The sequence below is a fragment of the Musca vetustissima genome, unplaced genomic scaffold (assembly GCF_032173495.1).
Source record: "Musca vetustissima isolate MV318-11 ecotype Yass unplaced genomic scaffold, APGP_CSIRO_Mvet_v1 utg16644, whole genome shotgun sequence".
NCBI classification, from domain to species: domain Eukaryota; kingdom Metazoa; phylum Arthropoda; class Insecta; order Diptera; family Muscidae; genus Musca; species Musca vetustissima.
The window spans coordinates 290,431-316,549 of NW_026883164.1; the positions used below are offsets into that span (position 1 = coordinate 290,431).

At 34.9% G+C, this 26,119-nt stretch overlaps 5 protein-coding genes across 5 annotated transcripts in view; 3 read left to right on the forward strand and 2 right to left on the reverse strand.

The window, feature by feature from the left end:
- Positions 1-26,119, forward strand: part of LOC133329960 (dynein light chain roadblock-type 2) — a 189,260-nt gene that overhangs the window by 103,312 nt on the left and 59,829 nt on the right. The gene's annotated exons all lie outside the window — the stretch shown is intronic.
- Positions 1,713-10,683, forward strand: LOC133329934 (trehalase). Its single transcript, XM_061538390.1, has 5 exons — positions 1,713-1,846; positions 5,191-6,253; positions 7,998-8,396; positions 8,468-8,618; positions 10,604-10,683. Exons 2-5 carry the CDS (start codon positions 5,231-5,233, stop codon positions 10,681-10,683), a joined length of 1,653 nt encoding a protein of 550 aa, XP_061394374.1. The 5' UTR covers positions 1,713-1,846; positions 5,191-5,230.
- On the reverse strand, positions 12,396-15,957 carry LOC133329935 (rab GTPase-binding effector protein 1). The gene is made up of 8 exons (XM_061538392.1): positions 15,849-15,957; positions 15,551-15,748; positions 15,219-15,478; positions 14,760-15,143; positions 14,283-14,689; positions 14,081-14,216; positions 12,762-12,878; positions 12,396-12,695 (listed from the first exon to the last, which is right to left on the reverse strand). The coding sequence occupies exons 1-8, from the start codon at positions 15,955-15,957 to the stop codon at positions 12,396-12,398; spliced, it is 1,911 nt and encodes a 636-aa protein (XP_061394376.1).
- Positions 16,442-18,422, forward strand: LOC133329936 (protein LTV1 homolog). The gene is made up of 3 exons (XM_061538393.1): positions 16,442-16,450; positions 16,910-17,033; positions 17,073-18,422. The coding sequence occupies exons 1-3, from the start codon at positions 16,442-16,444 to the stop codon at positions 18,419-18,421; spliced, it is 1,482 nt and encodes a 493-aa protein (XP_061394377.1). The 3' UTR covers position 18,422.
- LOC133329957 (cleavage and polyadenylation specificity factor subunit 1) lies at positions 18,654-22,968 on the reverse strand. Its single transcript, XM_061538414.1, has one exon. The coding sequence runs from the start codon at positions 22,965-22,967 to the stop codon at positions 18,654-18,656; it is 4,314 nt and encodes a 1,437-aa protein (XP_061394398.1). The 5' UTR covers position 22,968.

Here is a 26,119-nt window from a genome sequence, read left to right on the forward strand (position 1 = left end):
ATTTAGCCTAGCTGAATTTAAGATTTTCCACCGGAACTCTAATTCAGCTGTGCAAAATCGATGATTTCCTAACGGATATCTAATTCAGCTGTGCAAAATTAAAAATTTTATTACCAAACTGCAAGTCAGCTAAACCGAGTTGAAGAATTTCAATCGGAACTGTAATTTAAAGTTGGTGAATTGAAGATTTTTGTATTTTCCTTAGCTGAATTGGCATATCAGCTGGAAATTTTCTATTCAGCTTAGCTGAATTAAGTTTCCATTCGAAAATTTTCAATTTTACTTAGCTGAATTGATTTTCCATTAGAAAATTTTCAAATTTTCTTAGCTGAATTGGCATATCTGCTGGAAATTTTCTATTCAGCTTAGCTGAATTGATTTTCCAATAGAAAATGTTCAATTTTTCTTAGCTGAATTGATTTTCCATTAGAAAATTTTCAAATTTCCTTAGCTGAATTGGCATAACTGTTGGAAATTTTCTATTCAGCTTAGCTGAATTGTTTTTTTTTTTTAAATCTTTTCATTTCGGCTTTGCTGTTTAACATGTCTATTGGAGAATTTTTCAAATTTCCTTTTTGCTGAATCAATAGCAAAGCTGATTTTTAATAACATTTAAAAAAAAATCACTTTAAAAATTACCCGGATTTTGTAACCCGCATAACTTGGGTACATTACCTGTTGTAACATGCTGTGTTTTATTTTATTTTTTTTTTGGTTATTTGGGGGAATTACTTCTTTTATTTTGGGTTATTTGTCCAAGGGGGTTCCCCCACCCCACCGAGCTTATAAATTATGTTACAACTCCTTACAAGGTGATATGTAATCAAAGGTGTCCCCATGGCATGGCATGCCATGGCTTGACATTCAATTTCTTTAATTCATGTAATCGCCTGTGTGTGTGAAACTGTTACTGTTTTTGTTTTTGCCCCCTATCCAAATCTCACTCTTCCTCAAACAGACAAAAAAACTGACATATGTAACACTCCATGTGGTCACTCACCACCCTCTCTCTCGCTCACACTCTCTAACTGAACAGCCCCCATTTCAATTGATATCACACAGATAATAACATCAACAACAACAACTATTTGCAACAGCACACAAAACCTCAACGGCAAAAAAAGTACTTAAAGCGGAGAGACAATTTTAGCACAACACTTAGTGCGACAACAACAATAGCCCGAGTAACTGACTGACTGACGTTTAATGTGACAACCAGCAAGTGTAAAAACAAGTAGACAAAACAAAAAAATAAAACTCTGTTACTATAAACGAAGTAATCGTGCAAAATTGTCAAAACACGATCATTCATACTTCTACTCGCGTCTCTGCCGCGAACCAACAACGTTGTGAACTTTTTTTCTCCCTCAATTTACAACAAAAACGAAAATATTTATATGGACTGCATATAAAAGTCTCAAATCTTTCTACAATTAGAAGTATTATACGGCTGACCGCCGATGTCAGTCGGTCGTGCAAAAAATACTAAATTTTTATTCTCGGGGATTTATCAATTTTGTTTTTCTTAAGGGGGGACTGAAATAAATTTTTATTAAATAAAATAAAAAAAAATATATTTTTTTTTAAGTTAAAAAAAAATATAGAAAAAATATAAAAAATAAATTAAAAAAATACAAAAATTAAATCTAAGTGAATAACCAAAAAAAATAATTAAAAAAAATAAAATTACAATGATTACCCGACGCCAACTCCTTCGGCCCTTGAGGCTTTCGTTGTTATTGTTCCTGCTGAATATCTGTTATACGCCCACCACAATTAATGCACGCAGTTTTTACAGTGATAATTCCATACAGAAACGGGATTATCAAAATGAAATTGAAGCATGGTAAGCAGATTTTGACATTGAATCACCATGACCAAGAAGAAGAAGAAGAAAAAAAGAATTGATAATAATAAAACGCAAAAGAAAGTGACATGTCATCAAAAACAAAACGAAATAAAAAGAGTGATTACAATTTTCCTAAAAAAAAAAATAAACTACAATTCAGCAATGTAAAAATTGAAAATGTACCATGAGATATACAATTCAGCTTAGCTGAATTGGAGATTTACGATCGCAAAACATTATTCATCTAAGCGGAATTGAAGAATTTCAAGCGGAAATCATATTCAGCTAAGCGGAATTGAAGAATTTCAATCGGAACACAAATTCAGCTAAGCGGAATTGAAGAATTTCGTCGAAAATCATATTCAGCTAAGCTGAATTGAAAATTTTCTATCGGAGATTTAATTTAACTGTGCAGAATTAAAGATTTCCTCAGGGAATTCGTATTCAGCAAAGCGGAATTAAAGATTTACGTTCAATATTCAAATTCAGCTAAGCAGAATTGAAGAATTTCGGTCGAAAATCATATTCACCTAAGCTGAATAGAAAAAATTCCAGCGGAGATTTAGTTTAACTGAGCTGAATTGAGAATTTCCTTAGGGAATTCGTATTCAGCTAAGCAGAATTAAAGATTTACGATCGCAACACATTATTTAGCTAAGCGGAATTGAAGAATATCAATCGGAACAAAAATTCAGCTAAGCGGATTTGAAGATTTTCAAGCGGAAATCATATTCAGCTAAGCTGAATTCGTTCGGAATTCAAATTCAGCTAAGCGGAAATTGAAGAATTTCGATCGAAAATCATATTCAGCTAAGCTGAATTGAAAAATTGCCAGCGGAGATTTAATTTAACTGTGCAGAATTGAAGATTTCCTTAGGGAATTCGTATTCAGCTAAGCTGAATTAAAGATTTTCGTTCAAAACTCAAATTCAGCTATGCAGAATTGAAGAATTTCGGTCGAAAATCATATTCAGCTAAGCTGAATTAAAAATTTTCTATCGGAGATTTAGTTTAACTGAGCTGAATTGAAGATTTCCTTAGGGAATTCGTATTCAGCTAAGCGGAACTCTAATTCAGCTAAGCTGAATTGAAAAATTACCAGTGGAGATCTAGTTAAACTGAGGTGAATTGAAGATTTGCTAAAGGAATTAGAATTCAGCTATGCTGAATTGATATTTTCCTAAGGGAATTCCAATTCAGCTAAACTGAAATAAAGATTTCCTATAGGAAACCCAATTCAGCTAACCGAAATTGACCATATTCTCTTGGAAATGTAATTTAGCTAATCGGAATTGATGAATTTCGATCGGAACTCTAATTCAGCAAAGCAGAATTGTGAAATTGCTATCGGATATATATATATATAATTCAGCTAACCGCAATTGAAGATATTCTTTTAAACATTTAATTTTATTAACCGGAATAGAAGAACTTTCATCGGAAGTCTAATTCAGCTAACCGGAATTTTCGGCTTTCGATCGTAATTCGTATTCAGCTAAGCTGAATTGAAAAATTGCTATCGGAAATCTAGTTCAGCTTAGCCAATCGGAATTGAAGGTTTTTGGTCGAAAATCGTATTCAGCTAACCGAAATTTAAGATTTTCGAATAGAACTTCAATTCAGCTAAAGAGAAATCAAGATTTCCCAACGGAAATCTCATTCAGCAAAGCTATGTTGATGAAACAAATCTGGTGGGATGACTCACTGGCAAATCACAGCTTAACAATCTCACACGACATGCGTTTTATACACATGCACACACACACTCAGTTTCTTACGTCGAAAACAATATTCAATTAAACAATTATAAATAGAGCAGCAATTATTAGCAGAGAGCAAGAGAGCTTAGCTGTTATGGGGTCTTTAGCCCCATAACAATAACAAATGAATACCGGTACTGTATTAAAACGCATGAAATTAAGAAATGTCAAACACACACATACATACACAGACATTGTTATAGGTCTAATTGCCTTGACATTGAATGTTTTTGTTGTTTTTTACTTGCTGCTCCGAAAGTGTGTCATTTGACATTTTGTAGAGATATGAACACTATTAAGTGGTTACAATATTTCAAATGTTGTAAAGGTCAGGTTTGATACATTGTTGAGGTGTTTTGTGTAAGAAAAATCTAATTCAGCTTAGCTGAATTAGATTTGCGATAGAAAATCTTAAATTCCGATTAGCTGAATTGGAGTTGCGATAGAAAATCTTCCATTCAGCTTAGCTGAACTAGGGTTTCGATAGAAAATCTTCAATTCAGCTTAGCTGAATTAGAGTTTCGATAGGAAATTTTCAATTCAGCTTAGCTGAATTATAGTTTCGATAGAAACTTTTCAATTTAGCTTAGCTGAATTAGAGTTCCGATAGAAAATCTTCAATTCCGATCAGCTGAATTAGAATTTATATAGAAAATCTTCAATTCCGATTTGCTGGATTGGAGTTTCGATAGAAAATCTTCAATTCCGGTTAGCTGAATTGGAGTTTCGATAGAAAATCTTCAATTCCGGTTAGCTGAATTAGAGTTTCGTTAGAAAATCTTCAATTCAGCCTAGCTGAATTAGAGTTTTGATAGAAAATCTTCAATTTCGGTTAGCTGGATTAGAGTTTCGATAGAAAATCTTCAATTTCGGTTAGCTGAAATAGTGTTCGGAACGGAAATTTTCAATTCAGCTCAGCTAAATTAGAGTTTCTATAGACAATCTTTAATTCAGCTTAGCTGAATTAGAGTTGCGATAGAAAATCTACAATTTAGCTCAGCTGAATTAGAGTTTTGATTGAAAATCTTCAATTCAGCCAGCTGAATTAGAGTTTCAATAGAAAATCTTTAATTCCCGTTAGCTGGATTAAAGTTCTGACCGAAAATTTTTAATTCAGCATAGCTAAATTAGAGTCCCGACAGAAAATTTTCAATTCAGCTTAGTTAATTTAGATTTCCATTAAGAAATCTTCAATTCAGCTGAGCTGAATTAGTGTTTAGAGGGAAAATCTTCAATTCAGCTAAGCTGAATTAGTGTTTGGAAAGGAAATCTGCAATTTAGTTTAGCTGAATTACATTTTCGATAGCAATTTTTCAATTAACCTTAGCTGAATTGTAGTTCTACTAAAAATTCTTCAATTCAGCTTAGATGAATTAGAGTTTCATTATGAAATCTTCAATTCAGCTTAGATGAATTAGAGTTTCATTATGAAATCTTCAATTCAGCTTAGATGAATTAGAGTTTCATTATGAAATCTTCAATTCAGCTAAGCTGAATTTCAATTTCAGTTCAAAATATTTAGCTTAATACGATTTTTACATTAAATTTCTAATTTTTACAACATTTTTCTATGTTTTCCAGTCAAATCTACTGCAATGGCGAACTTCTGCACACCGTACAGATGGCCCATTTGTTTGCCGATTCCAAAACTTTTGTCGACATGAAACTCAAGAATTCCCCAGCTGAGACTATCGCCAAATTCCAAACATTTATGGCAGCTAAAAATAACGCCCCCAGTCAGGATGATGTTCGAGAATTTGTAGAGGCTAACTTTGATGATTTGGGTAAAGAATTTGTACCATGGAATCCGGACGATTGGGTCGAACATCCCGCCTTCATTGATCACATTAACGATCCAGACCTGAAACAATGGGGTGTCGATTTGAATGCCATTTGGAAGGATTTGGGTCGGAAAATGATCGATGATGTCCATGTCAATCCCCATTTCTATTCCATAATTCCCGTTGATAATCCGGTCATTGTTCCCGGTGGCCGCTTTATTGAATTCTACTATTGGGATTCGTACTGGATCATTCGTGGCCTACTCTACTCTCAAATGACCCATACGGCCCGTGGCATGTTGGAGAATTTCATGTCGATTGTTCGGAGATTTGGTTTCATACCCAACGGTGGTCGTATCTACTATGCTCAACGTTCTCAACCTCCACTTCTGGCAGCCATGATCAAGTCCTATGTCGAATTCACCAATGACACCCAATTTGCGACCCAGTCACTGGAGGTATTGGAACATGAATTTGAATATTGGATGAACAATCACACGGTCCAGGCTAAGGGTTATAATGTGTGTGCCTATGGTGGTATATCTCCCGGCCCACGTCCCGAATCCTATCGTGAAGATATCGAAACATCTAAGTCCTTTGCAACCGATGCTGAAAAGGAAGAACACTATGCAGAGTTGAAGGCTGGCGCCGAATCTGGTATGGACTTTAGTTCTCGTTGGTTTATCAATGACAAGGGAGAGCAAACCGGAAATTTGACACATTTGAAAACTCGTTCTATTGTTCCGGTGGAACTGAATGCAATTCTTCACTGGAATGCCAAAATTATTGCTGAATTCTATAGGATGGCTGACAATTCAGCCAAGTCTGAGGAATATGAAAATAAGGCAGCTAAGATTTTAGAGGTAAGTACTAAAAACAATTCAGGAAACTGCAATTCAGTTAAGAATTTCCATTGGAACTTATGTAAACATAGCTGAATTGAAGACTTCCTATAGATATATTGAGAAAAATATATCGGAACTCTAATTCAGCTAAGCTGAATTGAATAATTCCAAGGAAAACTCTAATTCATCTAACCTAAACCTAAGAATTTCTAGCGGAACCACAATTCAGCTAAGCTAAATCGAAGAATTCTTAGCGGAACTCTAATTCAGCTATGCTGAATTGAATAATTCGGAGCGGAACTACAATTCAGCTAAGCTAAAACTAAGAACTTCTAGCGGAACCATAATTCAGCTAAGCTGAATTGAAGAATTCCTAGCGGAACTCTAATTCAGCTAAGCTGAATTGAAGAATTCCTAGGAAAACTCTAATTCATCTAAGCTAAACCTAAGAATTTCTAGCGGAACCACAATTCAGCTAAGCTAAATTGAAGAATTCCTAGCGGAACTGTAATTCAGCTAAGCAAAATTAAAGAATACATAATGGAACTCTAATTCAGTTATGTTGAAATGAAAAATTGCGGACGAAACATAAATTCAGCTTTGCTAAATGAACAAATTCCGAACGGAACTCCAATTCAGCTGAGCTGAATTGACGATTTTTGGTCGGAACTCTAATTCAGCAAAGCTATATTAAAGATTTTTGCTATGAACTATTGTTCAGCTAAGATAAATTGCAAAATTTCTATCGGAATACTATTTCAGCTAAGCTAAATTGAAGAACTCCTAGCGAAACCTTAATTCAGCTATATTGAAAAGAAACATTTTAGAAGGAACTTTAATTCAGCTAAACGAAATTTACAAATCCATAACGAAACTTTAATTCAGCTGAGCTGAATTGTAGACTTTTGATCGGAATTCCCAAAGAAATTCTAATTCAGATAGGCTGAATTGAAAATTTTCTGCAGAACTCCAATTCAGCTAAGAATTAGTTGAAGATTTCTTAACCGAACTTCAATTCAGCTATGTTAAATTGAAGATTTTCCATCGCAACTCCAATTCAGCTAAGCTGAATTGAAAACTTTCGCTGAGATCTGTAATTCAGCTAAGCTAAATTGAAAATTTTCCAACAGAACTCTCATTTAGCTGAGCGGAATTGAATATTTTTGGAAAGAAACTGTAATTCAGCTAAGCAGAATTGAAAATTTTCCATACGAACTGTAATTCAGCTATGTAGACTTAATGATTTCCCAACGGATCACTAATTCAGCTAAGCTGAATTGAAAATTTACGATCAGAACTCTAATTCAGCTAGGCTGAATTGAAGATTTCCTAATGGAATTTTAATTCTGCTAGGCTGAATTGAAGATTTCCTAACGGAATTTTAATTCAGCAATGTTGAATAGAAGATTTTCCATCACAACTCAAATTCAGCTAAGCTGAATTGAAAATTTATGATCAGAACTCTAATTCAGCTAGGCTGAATTGAAGATTTCCTAATGAAATTTAAATTCAGCTAAGCTGAATTGAAGATTTCCTAATGGAATTTAAATTCAGCTAAGCTGAATAGAAAATTTCCAAACGGATCACTAGTTCAGCTAAGGTGAATTAAAGATTTCCTAACGGAATTTTAATTCAGCTTGGCTGAATTGATGATATGGAATGAGAACTGTAATTCAGCTTGGCTTAATTGAAGATTTCGTAACAAAACTCATATTCAGCAAACTTTTTTATTATTTGTTTATTATTTTTTTCCCATTTCCAGGCAATTGAGGCTGTCCACTGGAACGAAGAGGCTGGTGTCTGGCTGGATTATGATTTGATCAACAACAAGCCCCGCAACTATTTTGTACCCACAAATTTGGCCCCCTTGTGGACCATGTCCTACAATCTCAGCGATACAGAGAAAATATCGCAATCGGTTTTGAAATATATTGAAAAATTGGAATTGGATAAATATCCTGGTGGTGTACCAAATACCCTGTATCGTACCGGAGAACAATGGGATTTCCCTAATGTTTGGCCACCAATGCAATATTTGCTGATAAAGGGTTTGGAAAATTTGGGCACACCCGAATCGAAGGAATTGTCAACGAAATGGGGTCATCGTTGGGTTAAATCGAATTTTAAGGCCTACAGTGAGACAAGGGCCATGTTTGAGAAGGTAGGTTGAAGGGCGGGTGGGGTTTTTTTCTTTGAATTTTATTAATAAAATATTTGTATTGGTTTTTACAGTACGATGCCGAACGTTTTGGCGGCCATGGCGGCGGCGGTGAATATGATGTACAAAAAGGCTTTGGCTGGTCCAATGGTGTCATCATTGAGTTCCTTGATAAATATGGCCGTGATATTACATTGCCTAGTAGCAACCCGGGCAATGATGGAGGTATTTCCAATACAACTGCAGATATATATTAAAGAAAATATATATTGCGATATAAATTATGTCTAGCGCTCAACTTGTTCTACATAACATCTCCCCAAAAAAAATGAAACAAAAACATTCAATCGGCTCAGCTCTGTGTCTTGTATTCATTAAAATCAAGAACAATAAAACACATTTGTATTATTCGCCACACCTTCACTTAAGAACAACAACAAAATCTACAAAAAAAAACAACAACAATCTTCTTATATTACATATATCAACATTAATTGATGATGATGTAAAAGCAATTTATACCACAAAGTTGTGTTTGTTCCTGTTTCGCGCCAAAAAACAAAATATCATCAAAACAAAACATGTTGCTGTGTACCTATCTCCTCATATGACTCGCATCATTACAAAAACGTTACTTTCGCTCGCGCTCTCTCTCTCTCATCACATAGAGAAAGAAAGCCTGATCATCTGTCTCACACTCACCGTAAACAAAACAAAAACAATCAAGCAAAACAAAGCAAACACACAACCACCCACACCCAGCCATCAACACTCTGTGTTTACTAAACGCAGCTCATACCAACTGGGGGCTCCCCTGTAGGAAATGTCTACAGTAAATCAGTATTGACTTACTATTGACATCGTCACCAATACTGTTGACCGACTATACCCAACACAATGCATTTTACTATTGACATTTAACATGTGCTTGTCATTGGAAATGAACTAGTGACTTGGTCAGTAGTAAGTCAGTAGTTTTTAGATATAGACACAGCGTCGCATATGTGGACACGGTCAGTAGTAAGTCAATAGTTTGTATATATAGACAAAAGGTCACATATGTCACTTGTAAATTTTTTATAATTTCTTTTGCTCAAAAATTTTTTCACCAATTAATAAATTAATTTAATTATTACCATTAATAACTTTAAACTCGCGTTTTTAATAAAATATCTGTCTATTGCCGCCAACATATTTATAATTAAAGAAAAAAAGAAGAAGCATAACCATGTTCAGTTGGTTGTTAACATAACAAATGCTTCTTCTTATTACATGATATGTAGACAAGTTGTAGAAAATATGGAGACATGTCGCCACAATAGTAGACAAAGGCGATACAACACCCCACATTTCCTTCAGGGTCTCTACATTAATTGATGATGATGTAAAAGCAATTTATACCACAAAGTTGTGTTTGTTCCTGTTACGCGCCAAAAAAAAAAAATATTTCATCAAAACATAACATGTTGCTGTGTACCTATCTCTTCATATGACTCGCATCATTACAAAAACGTTACTATCGCGTTACTCGCGCGCTTTCTCTCTCTCACTCATCACATGGGGAAAGAAAGCCTGGTCATCTGTCTCACACTCAACATAAACAAAACAATCAAGCAAAACAAAGCAAGCACACAACCACCCACATCCACACTCTGTGTGTACTAAACAGAGCTCATAACAACTGGGGGCTCTCTTGACAGACAGAAAAAAGATCAAGCTCTGCTCTGCTGTTATACAAAACAAAACACAGAAGCATTTCATGAACAAACAAAAAAATCATTAAAATAAACAATTTTAAATTAAAAAAAGAAAACAAAATACCCGCCGAAAACTTATTACAATTAAATTTAATAAAAAAAGAAAACACACACATATATAGAAAACACGTATATTGTTAAAAATACCCATAAGCAAGAAAAAAATGGCGATGGACAAAAAAGATCCTTCCATATTCATCATACACACCCACGTACACACCTGTATTTGTTAATGTATGTGAACCTGCTGTTGTGGGCGTTAAAATTTCATCATTTTCACCACACGTTGATGTGTCTTAACGGACAAAAAAAGAACGGAATCTCATCTTGATTGTATGTAAGTCCATTACTTGTTTTTACGTTTTTCATTAATGTTCTTGTTTTTTTTAATTAAGAAAAAATGTGTTTAAATTAAATTTTATTAAAATGATGTGTTGTGTACAATGTTTACAGGAAAACTTAAAATGTGGAGCATAATTGGCATATCGACAATTGCTTTGGTGGCCATTATTGTGGCTAGGATGCTAATCTAAGGTGAGTTATTTGCTAGAAAAAATATTGGATAATTTTTTTAAAGAAAATATTTTTTTTTGATTTTTTTAATAGGAATTAAAATTTGAAAATTTTTTGGGACAATATAATTTTATCAGAAATTTTAGTCAAAATAATTGCATTAGAAAATATTTTTTGGAAAAAAATTAGTATATTTGGGACAAAATAATTTTATCAGAAAAGGGACAATTTTTCCCAGAAAACAAAAAAACGTAGAACATATGAATTTTTTGGGACAAATTCGATTGAAAATTTGTTAAAGAAAATAATTTCGGATTACTTTTTTTGGAATTAGAATTAAAATTGAATTAAAAAATTAATTAAATGAATGAATGAATTAAAATGAATGAAGTCTCAATAAATACAAATCAAATCAAATCAAGAAAGGGAATCGGAAATTATTGTGACAAATTTAATTAAAGATTTTCTACACATATAAAAAATTTGGACAATCTGTCAAAAAAAGAAACTGAAATATTTTTTTGTTTAAAAATCATTTTCTATGAAAATCATTGTTAAAAATATTTGGAACAATAAAAAATAGATTTATATTATGTATGGCATACTTTTAGGCGTTATTCAATTAATTTAAAATTCAAAATTGTCTATTTTCTTGCAGATATTTTTTATGTCAATTGTACAGCAGCCGATTTCTAACGCTCCCACCCACCAACCATTGCACTCAGGATGTACCTACAAAAAAACCCCCATTGATACAACTATACTTTTTTGTGTTATTAAATTTTTGTTGTAATTTGTTAAACCTTAAATATTTTTTCAAAAAATAGTTTTTGTTATTTTTGATTTTTTTGTAAATTTTTGAATAGAGAACAAAAAACCGTACCGCCTAAAAGAGTGCAGTATTATTTAAGTTATAATTTTTTTGTTTTTTCCTCCTCTCTCTGTTTATTATTTTTTTAATGAATTTAGTTACAATTTTGTTTAGCATTTAATATTGCTACTTAGTTTTTAGTTAGAATATTATTAATTGTTGTATAAGAATGCAAAGCAAAAAAATAAAAACTGCACAAATATAAAAATTGATAAAAAAATAAAAGAGAATACACACAAAATAAAAGACACTAAGAAAAAACAAGAAATATCAATAAATAATTAATTGTTATAATAAAATAAAGAAACATTTTGAAACAAAAGTTTTACATTGAGTTTTTTTTTTCTATCTAGCTTACCATTCTATTTCAAAATTTAAAAAAAAAATCGTTTGGGAAAATGTTTGAATATTTTTTTTATTATTTAGTTGTCTTCTGTTAAAATCAAACAGAGCATATCTTTATTTGAAGCTTAACGTCAAATATGTAGAGTATAAACTTTTCTAAATTATAACTAGAAACATAGTTTTCAAAAATTTTGTTATTTTTGTTTTTCTTTTAATTAATTTGGCTTTACAATGGAAACAAATATAAACATTTTATTTGTTTTTTTTCCTTAAAATGGTTGTTGAACTTTTTTAAAGTTAAATAGAAAAAATATAAAAATTATTGAAATTTATAAATAAAATCTTGTGGGGGCTTAAATTCTTTTAAAAAAAATATTTAAAAAAATCAAAACTAAATTCTCAAAACATACAACTTAAATAATGTATTAACTTTTAAAGTTTGCTGTTGTTGTTTTTAAACCAAATTACCGTTTCTTATGACATTTGTTTTCTATTTTTTTATCGGCCACTACCCTACTAAGTATTATTGGAAGCCGTTTGTTGTGATTGCGCCGATGATTCTTGACTAAAATATGGAGCTATATTAGGTTTCAGCAGAGTATGGCAGATATCACACACACGGGCTGGTCGTTTACGTGGTCCAGATTGCACTGTTTTGGTTATACACTTATCACAGTAGATATGGCCACAATGGCGACAATGCACCTTGCGTACGGTAACCGTAAAATAGTTTTTACATGCCGGACAATTGGATACATCATCATCATCCTGCCAACGTACCTCAGAATCGGAATGTCGTAATTGTTCCAAATTCATCTGAAAGAGGAAGGATGTTTTTTAATTATTATAAGAATTATTATAGGGTGGGTGGATGGCGCTCACCTGCAGTGTCTGAGATAACTGAACAAAATCTTTTTGTACTTCTTCACTGGTGGCTAAATCATCTTGCAGATTTTTTATTTTTGCCTTAGCATCGGCCAGGGACTTGGTTAATTTTTCCTAAAATTAAAAAAAAAATCAAAAATATATTTAAAATTTTCGTGAGACCTTTGGGTAATAATTTTTCTGTAGAAAAATAATCGTGAAACCCTTGGATCCAATTTTTTCTATAAAAAATATTCAATAGAAAAAAATTTTCTATAAAAAAAAAATTATAGAAAAAAAATCGTGAGAACCTTGGATCCAATTTTTTCTATAAAACAAATTTCCTATAGAAAAAAATTTTCGTGAGACACTTTTTTCTATAGAAAAAATTTTTTATTAGAAAAAAAATTCCTGAGCCTCTTTTTCTATAGAAAAAATTCCTAAGCCCGTTTTTTCTATAGAAAAAAATTCCTGAGCCCCTTTTTTCTATAGAAAAAAAATCGTGAGACCCTTATTTCTATAGAAAAAAATTCGTGAGACCCTTTTTTGTATAGAAAAAAAATCGTGAGACCCTTTTTTGTATAGAAAAAAATTCGTGAGACCCTTTTTTCTATTGAAAAAAATTCGTGAGACCCTTTTTTCTATGGAAAAAAATTCGTGAGACCCTTTTTTCTACGGAAACAAATTCGTGAGACCCATTATTCTCTAAAAAAAAATTCGTGAGACCCTTCTTCTTGGGAGAAAAAAATTATTGACCCTTTTTTTTAAAGAAAAGAATTGTAAGACCCTTTTTTATAGAAAAAAATCGTGAGACCCTTTCTTTCTATTTTTGAGACCCTTGGGTCGCTACTTTTTCCTATGGAAAAAAAAATTCGTGAGACCCTTGGGTCGCTATTTTTTCTTATAGAAAAAAATTCGTAAATATTTCTATAGAAAAATAATCATAAGACTCTTTGGGCCATATTTGTCTATAGATTCGGAAGGGGCCATTTTGTTAAATTTTTCCTTTAGAAAAAAAAAAATCGCATGACCCTCTGGATCATATTTTTTCTATAGAATATTTTTTTGACCCAAAGGGTCTGGTCAAATTTTTTCATATAGAAAAATAATAGTGAGACTCTTTGGGTCAACACTTTTCTTTTGAAAAAGGGATATTCTCATAAAAATTCAGAAGGCTTTCTTATAGAGAATCAAAAAGGTGTTCATATAAGAAACCAAAAGCTATTTTTTAGCTTTTATCATGTTTGGTCTCCATATAGAAGATAATTTTCGATCATCTATAATCATCAATCCGTAAAATCCGATGTAAGCGATTAATGTAACTTTCTTCAACTCACATTCTGATCCCTTAATTCAATAATTTCCACTCTAAATGCTGATATCTGACGATTCTGTTCAGCTTCCTTGCGTTCCAAAGCCACTTTGGCTGATTCACAATTTTGCAAGGTCATCATGTGTTGGGTAATGCGATCTCTGTGTGGAAAAACAAAAAAAACATTCAACAACTGAAACAAAATTCGATTTACCTCTCAAACTTACTGTAGCGATCTAATCTCTGTTTGAACTTTCTTCTTATAAGCTGCTCTTTCACTATTACTAGCCTCCAGTTGGTCTCGCAAAATTTGTATTTCATCCAGTGATGTTACACAACGTTTCCTCTCATAGTCACAACCCAAACGTGCCTGTATCAATTCATTTTGTTGACGCAGAATTATCTCCTGCAGTTCTTCGACATTATTTGGCAAATTTATATATTGGCTTTCAATTTCCTCGGCTGTGGCCAAATAACGTCCCGATAAGAAATCATTATCGGCCTGTAGCAGTTCCAAATGTTTGTTAACTTTTTCACGTTCTTCACCGAGACGTTGCAACTGGCGTGATACTTCATCTTTGGTTTCCAGGAATTTCTGTTGCAGTTCCAAGAGTTGTTGTTCATTGGTGGTGACCTGCAAAAAAAAAAAAAATGGGGTTAGATATCAATGAATGGGATTTTATTAAATCAAGAGTGTGGCTTACCTGTTCCCTTAGCACATGTACTTCATTTTTATGAGCCTCACGTTTCTCTTGCCACTGGTTTTCCAAAACTGCTCGCAACTCGGCCTCTTTTTCCAACTCCTTTTGGATTTCTTCTAATTGTTTTTTAAGTTTTTCCAATTTTTCATTTTTAGTTGCCTCCGTGGATTTTAGCGTTTCAATTTCTTTTTCCAAAGCGGGACAATTTTCACATGCAACTGGGGATAGTGGTTTCTGGGTGGCATCTTCCTCTTGACCCAGTGCACCAATGGAGTTGTGGGTGGTTTGTAGTTTTTCATCAGCCTCTCTTAGTTTTTCTTTTAGTGCCTTCATTTCTTCTTGTAACTGGGTGACAATTGAGCCCAATACTTCGGAATCTTCTTGGCACTGTTATGGGGGAAAAAATAAAGGAATTTATAAAAGTGGGTTTTATGGTAAGTCCCGTATGGCAGTAATACTCACATATTTTCCTTCGATTTTACTTTTCACATCATCCGTAGCAATTTCACTTGCATTATTTCCATCTCCACTTTTTCCTATTCTGGCTATTGTTTTCTTTACTTGATTTAGGACTTGCGGAGCCAAGCTACTTAACTCCTGGGACGTTGATGATGTTGATTGTAAATGTTCTTGAAGTTGTCGATTTTCCTGCAGAATTCGTTGATTCTCCTCCTTTAGTAATTCCAGTTCAGATTTGCAAATGGCCGACTCCTCAACAGTTTCTATAATTTAATTAAAGACACAAAATATTATACAATAATTATAATATAATTAAATGTTCATGTTATACCTACCCTGTACCAATTGTTGCAATGAAGATATCTCCTCTTGAGCCTTAATTTCCGTTACCAACAACTTGGATTTAAGGGATTCCAATTCTTGTTCTTTTTGTACAAACAACTCCTTCAGTCGGGCTCTCTGGGCATTGAAACCATTTAACATTTTGCGATTCTCTTCCTCCAATTCCTGTAGTTTTATTCTTGGTACCATATCTAGTTGGGGGGATGGGTGTGTGAGTGTGTTTGATAATTATTGTTGTTTATGATGAAGCAAGAAGTGCAAGTGATTGACCTAACCCACACCCAAACATACCTGGGATACCGCTGTCATTTTGTTGTGCAATCGCCGGTTGATTTGTTACTTGGACATGTCCAGCACCTGGTGCATTATTTTGATTTATTTTTGGTTCGTTTTCTTCCATATTTCTGCTGGATTTATTAAAGAAGTACAAAACACCAGTCCAACGACCAGCAAAAAAAGAAAAATTCTAATTGGTTCAAAAGAGCGATTCACTAAAATGAACTATGGGAACTATTTGCATGAAAGAGAGGAGCAAGGTATATTTAATAAGGTAGCCGCATCGGCCCAGCTGTTGGACAAATAAATGTCAAAAATGTTGTTGTAATGTTGAACCAAAAAATTAAAAAACAAAATTATAAATGAAAATCTCCGAATTTCGAATAGATTTTTTGGCAATACTTTTATTAACATTTTCTACAAGAATTTGTGTAAAAAAATCTTGTCAATCTGTTTGTTTTGGCAAAATATTTTTGACATATCAAAATACAACAACCGATGTTTGTTGTAGAAATTCGCCGATGCGGCTACCTTGTATATCTACCTTGGAGAGGAGTGACCGAAATGAATTGTCAAAAAAGAAAAAGAGTACAAAGGAAAGTACAGCAATGTTTACGGTAAGAGAAATGGTAATTTTAAGATCAGCTGATATTATTAGGGACATGTAAGTCGATATCAAAATAGAACAATTTTCAATGGAGAGGAAAATATATTTTTACCATTTGTATTTTTATATCAAACAAAAACAAATGTGACAATTGATTCCCTTTTTGATATTTGTCTTTACTTTAAACTATAACAAGAACGAAATTCACATTAAAATGCCACACGTTACATTTACAGTCTTACCATAGGAACTCTTCCACCAATGACACTTGTCAAATGTCCGAACGATATGGCATCCCTTTTAAATCTTGAATTTACATCTCATACATGTGTTTTGTTATTGTTGATTGGAAAAATTATTAAAAAATTGGAAATTCTCAACAAATAATCGTAGAAAATGGTAAATAATTAACACCAGCACAATATTTAATCGAATATCTAATAATAACGATAATAATTTTTGCTTCTAGGGTAAAGGAAAAAAGGCATTTATTGATCGCAAAAATGCTGTAACATTTCATTTGGTACATCGCAGTCAACATGATCCCCTGGTAACAGATTCGGAGGCTCCACAGCGCGTCTTGCTTGAGGCTGGTGCAAGGCAGCCACAAAAACAAACCAGCAACGATCCAGCCGATGTTGAAAAACGCCGCGAGGAACAAAAGAAATATGGCATAGATTTCGATGATGACTATAATTATTTGCAGCATTTGAAAAAACCCGAAATGGACACCGTATGGGAATATGTGGAGAATCCAAATCAAGTTAAGAAACGTTTAGATGAAAATCGTTTGACAACGGCGCCCAAACTGAATTTACCCAGTTCGGTGTTTGCCACCGAATTTGAAGAAGATGAGGGTATGTTGAATAAAGCTGCACCACAACCAGGTCCACGCCCAGATTGGGATCCCGATGTTGTTGCTGCCCTGGATGATGATTTTAATTTCGAGGATGAAGATAATCAGTTGGAGGATGATTTTGTTTTAAAGGCCATGGGTGGTGACGGTGATGATGATGACGAAGATGACTACGACGATGATGATGATTATGAGGATGACGAAAGTGGTGAAGATTTTGATTCTGATGATTTACACGACTCTGAATTGGATGATGAAGAGTTAATGGACCGTCTGGGTCCTCTGATGAGACGTAATCGCTTCGACAAAGAAGAAACCAAATCCCAGTTTACAGAATATTCCATGTCTTCGAGTGTTATAAGACGTAATGAACAATTGACTTTGCTTGATGATCGTTTCGAACGTTTCTATGCCACCTACGATGACCCCGAACTTGGTGATCTGGCCACAGAGGAAATCGAGGGTAGCTGGGGCCAAAAACATCCCTACGTTTTGGGTTGTTATAAACTCTTCAAAAAATCCAATGAAATTATGGAATACAACAAAGAGTGGGACAAAAAACGCATAGAAAAATATGCCAATGTGGTAGAGGGTGATCACGATCCAGAAGAAGAATTGGAAGAGGTTGAGGTGGAAGATCCCAAAGAAAAGAAATGGGATTGTGAATCGATTTTGTCTACCTACTCGAATATTTATAATCACCCCAAATTGATTGATGAGCCAAAGAGCAGAAGAAGTCGCCAGAATTCCACCAACTCGTCGACAATCAATAAAATTGAAATTGATCCCAAAACAGGAATGCCAATGCATGTTCTGCACGGCGATGGTAATCAATTGACAGCCAAGGCCTTGGCCAAGCTAGATAATGAGGCAGATGGTAAGGTGACCGGTCCCAAGTCTTTGTGTGCCAAATCAGTTTTATCCACCCTTTCGGTGTTGTCCATACGTCCCAAAGATGAGACACCCGAAGAGAAAAAGGAACGCAAACGTCTGCTCAAAGAATATCGCCAGGAGAGACGCATTGAGAAGAAGGCAAATGCCGAGGCTTTCAAGGAGGAAAAGAAACGCCAGATCCACGTTAAGCAAAATCAACGCCTCAATCAACAGGGCAGCAAAATTTTATAGAATAATTTCGTTTTTTAACCAATCAATTTATATATTTTTTAAAGAGAAACAACAAAAATAGAAATAACAAAACACAACCAAGATTTGTATATAAAAAATACAATTATAAATTGTTTTATTTTATTTTTTCTTTATTAACGAATGATTGGCTCCAGCCAATTAAGGAAATAACTTAATAATATTATTTATAATAATTGTAATAATGTTACAATCGAGAGAGTGGAGAGTGGTCTTAAAACACTGTGGTTATCCTTTCAATTTCCAAGAGATCACTTAGAATATCTTCGGTTTTGGTGCCAATCTTCTTGGCCACTTCATTTCGTTCGGCCACCGTCATATTGGCAAATGACCATATCAAATCACCATCTATGATGCAACGACTAGGATTTATCGATAGCTTCTTGGCCATTTTTATTGTCCGAAATTCCTTGGGATTCAGGCCGCACAAATGTTCCTGATAGGATAGCAGTACGTTTTGCAACATCAAAAAACGACGATACACTTTCTCCGGCAGGGGCAGACAATAACCAATGCCACCATCCAAAGTGCCATAGACAACAAAATGCTTATTTTCATAGGTAAAGGGCTGACGCTGAATGTGCCCCCTCTGATGGCATTGTATGCGAAACATGGTGTTAACCGTTTGACCCAAATGATAATCACCTTTACGTAATAGCTTTTGGCCACCAATGGACTCTCGTACTTCCGGTTGATACATATATACAATGAAATTCTTTTCCGCATCCGTCACCAAGAAAGCCAAATTGGTATTGTCCACCATAAATTCGATGCCAAATACCTCCAGGGGGTAGAAGTCTCTAGAGGCCAGCGATAGGGTCTTGAATTCCTCCTGGAAACGTAAGACACTTACCGACTTGTAGACATCGGCAATGAGTATCAACGATTTAATCGATATTATTTCATGTACATAGATATTCGTGTCGATAAAGGCGACACCGATTAGATCATCATCCGACAACTGCCATAGATAGATTTTCTGCCCAAACGCCGTCACCAAGAAGCCCAAAACATCGGAAATTGCCGAGACGGGACCTTTCTGTTCTTTTTTAAAGATTTCCTTCAATTTGAATTTCGTTAATGGTTTTCCTGGTTCCGGTACAACTTCAATGATATCGTAGATGTGAATATTACCCCTTGAGGTTATATCTTCGCTGTAATTGAAATTGGTGCCAATGCAAAGGTATTCCTTAAGACCAGATCGTGTGCCCTCATAGGCCAATTTGACAATTTTAAACGCCGTTACATGTTCCCAGTTTTCAAATTCAATGGAGGCATCGGGTACAATTTCCCATGTCTCCGGGCTGACCAAGACCATTTGAAATTTCGACATATTCGGATAGATAAAACGTTCTCCTTTATTTTCCTCTGTCAGCTCCTTGTCTTCGCCGTTGAAACGGAAATATTTGTTTGTTTGCTCCTCCGTCTGGGTTATCAAACAATAGACACGATTTTCCCGATGGTAGACAATTTGTTTGGGTGTACACCGCAAAGGCACCTTGCGTGCCGGCCATGGTGAATCATAGGTCAGATAGGGTGGCAATACACAAATCTTCAAATCGAAGCTGGTATCGAAACACAAGAATCCTTGGGGACAATTGACATTGTTGAACGGTGCAAAACTCCGCAAATAGCCATTGGTATATTTGTGGGTCCTCAGCTCTCCTTTGCCGGTGAGAAAAATAAAATACGGATTTGGTCCACATACCACCACACCATTTAAACCGCCGATATTTGTAAAGTAGCGCAACTTGTTAATGTAACGATCTTGCAGGTTATAGGATTCCATTTCCGAATTATCATCATCTATTTCCATGGTCACATCGGAATTATCATCTCTCATATTTATTGTGGTTAATTTGCGGAATCGTATCTTCATATTACCCTTGGCATAACGATAGGCCTGATAGATCAACAGCTCCAAACGGGTACGTATCATTAGCAGCGGCCGATTGCCTTGATAACCCAAACCCACCAATGATACCTCCAGTGGCAGCGGGGAGTTGGCATGCTGAGGCATACAATTTAACAATATACCCTGCTTGTTGTCGGCTTGATTGAGATTGACCGGCACAAATTCCATGGAATCGGTTAGTATGGTATCGCCATTGCCGATATCATTAACCAAATAGACCAATTTCATATCGGGCATAGAATATATTTCCAAAGTACCACTTTCACGACCCACAACTAGCCAATAGGTGGATTTTACTGGCAACAAAAGGCGACGCCACCAATCGGAATTTTTCTGCCTCGACTGCTTGGCCAAATCGGCCATGCTATTCATTTTAAAGGCATTACCCGATTCACCATACAGCAAATCTTCTTCGTCTTCGATTTTCATGTTCGGTTCCGCCTTCATATAACCCAAGCCGGCATACAGAGAATTACCACCGGAACCGGTCAAATTCAAAACATCATCTGTCTTGGTGGTGAAAAGGCCCGAGAGATCCTTATAGGCCGACAACGATATAACCGCTGGAACACTGCTAATGGTATTCTTATTAATGGCCAGACGTGGGGTGCCCTTGGTTTCACGCAACGCCAATGTAATAACCTTTCCGTGGAGAACACGTAAACATACATATGGATCAGCAATGGATACCTGGACCACTGGGGCACCCTCATCTATGGGTACATTTTGTATAAGACGTTTACCCTGCAGTAAACGCACCGAACGTGTTGTGACCTGGACAATAAAACGATTTTGGCCCAAATTACCCACAAATATTGTCGGCTGGTTGTAGCTGAATCCGGTGTTGTCAATTTCGTTGATTTCCTCTCCGGTCTGCAGTACCAATGTTGAGGTTCTTTGTGATAGAATCATAAAATCGTGATGATCTTGATGGCTCATTTTCCGACTAACATCATCGAAGACCGTCCAAACATCCAGGCAACCATCCAACTCGAATGAGGTTATAACTTGAGGATTAATGCAGTTAGCAAAGACACAGAGCGCCCCATTTTTGCTATGACCCACCGAAGCCACAATGTCTATTTTCAAATCGGCCAAGTTGCTGGCTTGAGGTTTCAACGTTGTGCCGCCTTCTTCAAATTCCACACGCTCCCCGGCACACATGTAATTAATCGGGCCGACATTCAGCAAACTGTCGCATACCTCAAATATATATTTCCTCAACTGTACAGAGGTCTTAGCGCCCGAACCATACACCTCAAGTTCTTCATCTTCAATGCGACGGGCTTTACGTGTATCATCGTTGCCACCGCTGCCGCCGCCACCACCTCCACCATCTGTGCCATCGTATTCATCCAAAGTGATTACCGTACTTTGATCCTCCTCGGTGAAATGTAACAGCAGTGAGTTGCCCAAACGTGAACCCAAAAATAGATATTCACTTTGGCACACAGCCATACAACTGGTCAAAACACTTGCAGCTGCCTTATGGAAATGGAAATTTCTAACTGTTCTCATCGAATCCACACACAAGGTGACCACATACAAGTCACCCGTTCTGAGCGACACCACCAGCTTATCCACATCAATAAAAGCAATATTGGCTGCATCCAAACTAATACGCACACCATCCTGGGGTTTCAGCGGGAAACTTGTACTATGATCGGCTGAACTATTCAGTGACACACCATATGGCGGAACACTTTGATTTAAGTAAATAATCGCATTCACCGTTGTCACCAAACAGCCGCCAATCGGCTTTTGGATGGGAAAAACTTGCAAACAATCAAACGGCAGGCCCGTCACTGTCCATATAATCGGATGGACACGTTGTTGGATATTCAAGGATATTGCGACCAAGACACAGGTATCGGAACGTACCGCAACTCTGCCGGTAAATGTCCTCACCGGTTCGTACAATATCAACAATGTCGGCTCATAATAACCATGCAAAAACTGCAGATCCAAAACATTATCAATTTTCTCATCCAGGTCACGCAGAGCAATCAAATACGAAGCTAAGATGGGTGTGCGTGACATTATGGCAGTGGGTGCCTTCTTGATCGGTTTTACATCGGCCAATTCAATTTCATCGATACCATTCTCTTTGCGAAATGGTAATACGACCAAACGTTTACCATACACCAACATTACAGCACAACGGGCATCGGGATCAACGCGTACCATGGGTATATAATAACGGCCCGTCCAGCCATCTTTAATATCTTCCTCTTCGAAATAATGCAGGGACAAAGTTTTCAAGCCAAACGTATCTGGATCATGCTGTACCACTGACAGCTTGGCATCTTTGAAACTAATCAGTAAAGCATCCCTCATAGAACCGGTCAGCGTCACACTCTGCAATGACATTACATTTCCATACAAGGTATACGAGGCCAGACATTCCAAACGCATTTTCGGTGGATTTCTCAATTCATTGGGATTGAGTTTCTGATGCCGTTGTGATACATCCAGGTTGGGAATGATCCGATAAACCTTCAATATATTGGCACCGGCAACCACCACATTTTCATCAACATTATTAAAGAAACGGCAGGTGATGGCAAATTCCACGCCTGTGGCGGGATGCGATTGTTTACACACGGAGAACATATTATTTTCTGCACAACTTTTTTTTCGCGATTTTAAATGATTTTTTATATTTATTTCATTGTTTTTAAATAAACAAAATATAGAATGAAAACAATGATATATTCTTTGGAAACAAAACAAGAAGAAGATTACCCCGAAAAGAGGTGCAATACAAAAAACATGAAAAAACACAACAATGCTTCTTCATACCTTAGAGCCATAAAGTGACATTCAAAGTGAATTAATAACATCACTTTAATGCATTTTAGTTAATTCAATTTGACGTGTTTACTTACATATATTGTTGTTGTTATTTATATGTGCATGTTTCTATAATATTAGGCACTCCACTTTAAATTATATCACACAAATATTATTCTGCTAAAATTAAAAGTTATTTGCGTATGCCTCTTCTTACTTTGGCGCGCTGCACCGAAACTGCTGGCATTCCAAGTGCATTGATAACAGTTGAATAAAACAAAGGGTTATACAAATCGAATAAACATAAACAATAGGCTTAAAATGATTAAAAACCACACAACTACCAACTGATTACAATTTTTCCTCAAGGTGACTTGTCCATCAAATTAAAATACATATTTTGTGTATGTATGTGTTTTGTTTTGAATACTATGTCAAATAAATTCAAAATAAATTGAAATATATTCAAGTTTAATTGAAATGAAAATGAAGTTTTCAAAACGTTCGTCTGGAAGTAATTACTTTGTTATGGATAAAATAAACATTTTATGGTATTCCGTACTGGGTTTTGGGAAGAAGAAACAAGTATTTTTATTTTTGTGTTGAAAAAATGTCAAATAAAGACAAACACTTGTAGCGAATATTTGTTTTATTCTTGGTAGAAGAAGCCACACGTGCATAGTTGCTTTTTTGTTATTCACTTCGAGCTGCCCTACCTTGTATTATTGTATTATGATTAAAACCATGTCTCAATACTAAGGTCGCCGGATGAGGGCAGCTGATTTCACCGGATCTGTTAAAATGCTTTTAATTTTGACTTAATCGTATGAAATCCTAAACAATAAATTTGACAGTTTGGGGGATTTTTAACCAAAATTGCCGATAACGATTGCCTCGTAAACGAACTGTTTATTGGGTCATGATCAAAACCTACTATAAAAATTGTGATTCTGGCACAGCCCCATTTCCTGCTTTAGAAGGAAGTTATTATATTAACGTTATTATTTATTATTAACCATGAGTATTTGATGAATGACGAACATCAGAGGGCACATTATAAAACAAGCAAAATTTGGGCAAGTGTGTCATTCAAAAATAATAGTGTGTACACCATTTTACATATTCGTCACATTAACTAATTAACTAAAGTTAACTATTTTCTTCCATAGCATAAAGGAAAATTCGTTATGGTAGTAATAAGTAATAGATTCTTGCAGTACGGGAACAGACCAATAATAGATAATATTATGAAAAAAATATTGTATGTGAGTTTTATTTATGAGTTTACTGTTGAAACCGCCAAATTGATAACCCTGATGACCCTATAAATTTCTAAAATTACTGTGTATTTTGTTTCTTTTATTTCCCAGTTGTTTAAAATTGATGTTATGTGTTTTTCTCTGATTTGCAATATGCAGTTCGCTATTAGTTTGAAATCGATTATTTATAATCGATTTTTTTGCTCATTGACATTCCATAAAATCACTACAATGATAACACTTTTTATAAAACCAACTGGCAACACTGTACATTAAGTGTCGTATCTCGTCGCAGGCAGTATTTTTTTGTTGGTGAACGGATAGAATTCTACGGGAAAAAATATAAATACAAAAGCAAAAATATAAATATTTAATAAAAAAGCTTATAAAAAATATAAAATGAATTATATATTATGTAGAAAATAGCAGCAGGATTAAAAATTTCCATGAAAATACGAAAAGAAAAAGAGTGTAAATAACCAACCAATGCAAATGATGGTCGCTGCTGCTGCTGGTAATGATAGTGTGTGTGTGTGTAAAAGTAAATGACAAAAATTATCTTTTGTTTGTGTGTAAAGAGTGTTGTAGTTTAGAGAAGGTTAATATATGAAAAGAAAAGCAAGGCATTTAACGAGAATATATAGAACTCTATATAAATTTAATAAAAATGTTAATAAAAAAATCATGGAAATAATACATAAGGCCAGCATTTTGTCGGGAGAAACGAACAAGTGAATGAAGAAAAATATAAGCGAAAAAAGAAGGTAATCTTATAATTGTTGTTGTTCTTGTAATTGTGTGTTAAAGCATAACGCAAAACAGCGAATACAAAAGAAAAATATTAAAAAAAGGTGTTGCCATATTTAGTGAATGTGTGGTGTATGGAACAGAAAACAAAAACAAAGTGGCGTTTTTTGTTTCATTTAGTCTCAGCCAGGCCAGTATATCCTCCTCCTCTTCAGCGAAATGAGTGTTTGTTTTTGTTGCTTATATAAATGTTGCTACAGCTGTGAGCTGTTGTAGTAACATGAAAAAAGGTAATTAGGTAAAAAAAAACAACAAGAATAACAATAACAACAACCTGCTATGGATGCAATTAAGAAGAAGTTACAATTGACTTCTGTCGTGGTGGATTTGTAGCAAGAGCAGCACTTATCGCTCGCTCGTTCGACTATCTGTTGGTGGGTTGTGACGTTTTTTTTTATTGTTGTTCCCAAAACCCTGCTGTGTGGCATCACTGTAAGGAGTTTTTTGTTTTTTGCTGTAAGAAGAGTAGTAGAATAAAGTTAAAAGAAGGAAAACTATTACCACAAGAAGAAGGCGACGACGACAACGAAGGCAATAACGACAATGACGACGACGAGGAAGAAAGAAAGAAAAACCTAAAATTGTAATTCGGCAATACACTACTAAATGATTTTCGTAAGAAGAAGATATATGTAAAAAATTGCAGAAGTGATGACCAAGGGCCACAGAGGGCCATGTAACGATTAGAATAAATTAGATCTTGAATATATACCAACTCGGAATAAATTTTGTTGTTGTTATTGTGTTACGTTTTACACACCAAAGACCTACAGAACACCACCACCTGATTCCAAAAGGTGGAGATATTAACTTCTGAGTAACATTAATGAACTCCACATAATTTTAATGTTCAAATAATACTTTTTTCTTTTGTTTACATCCAAACAGTAATTTGACAATTCGACT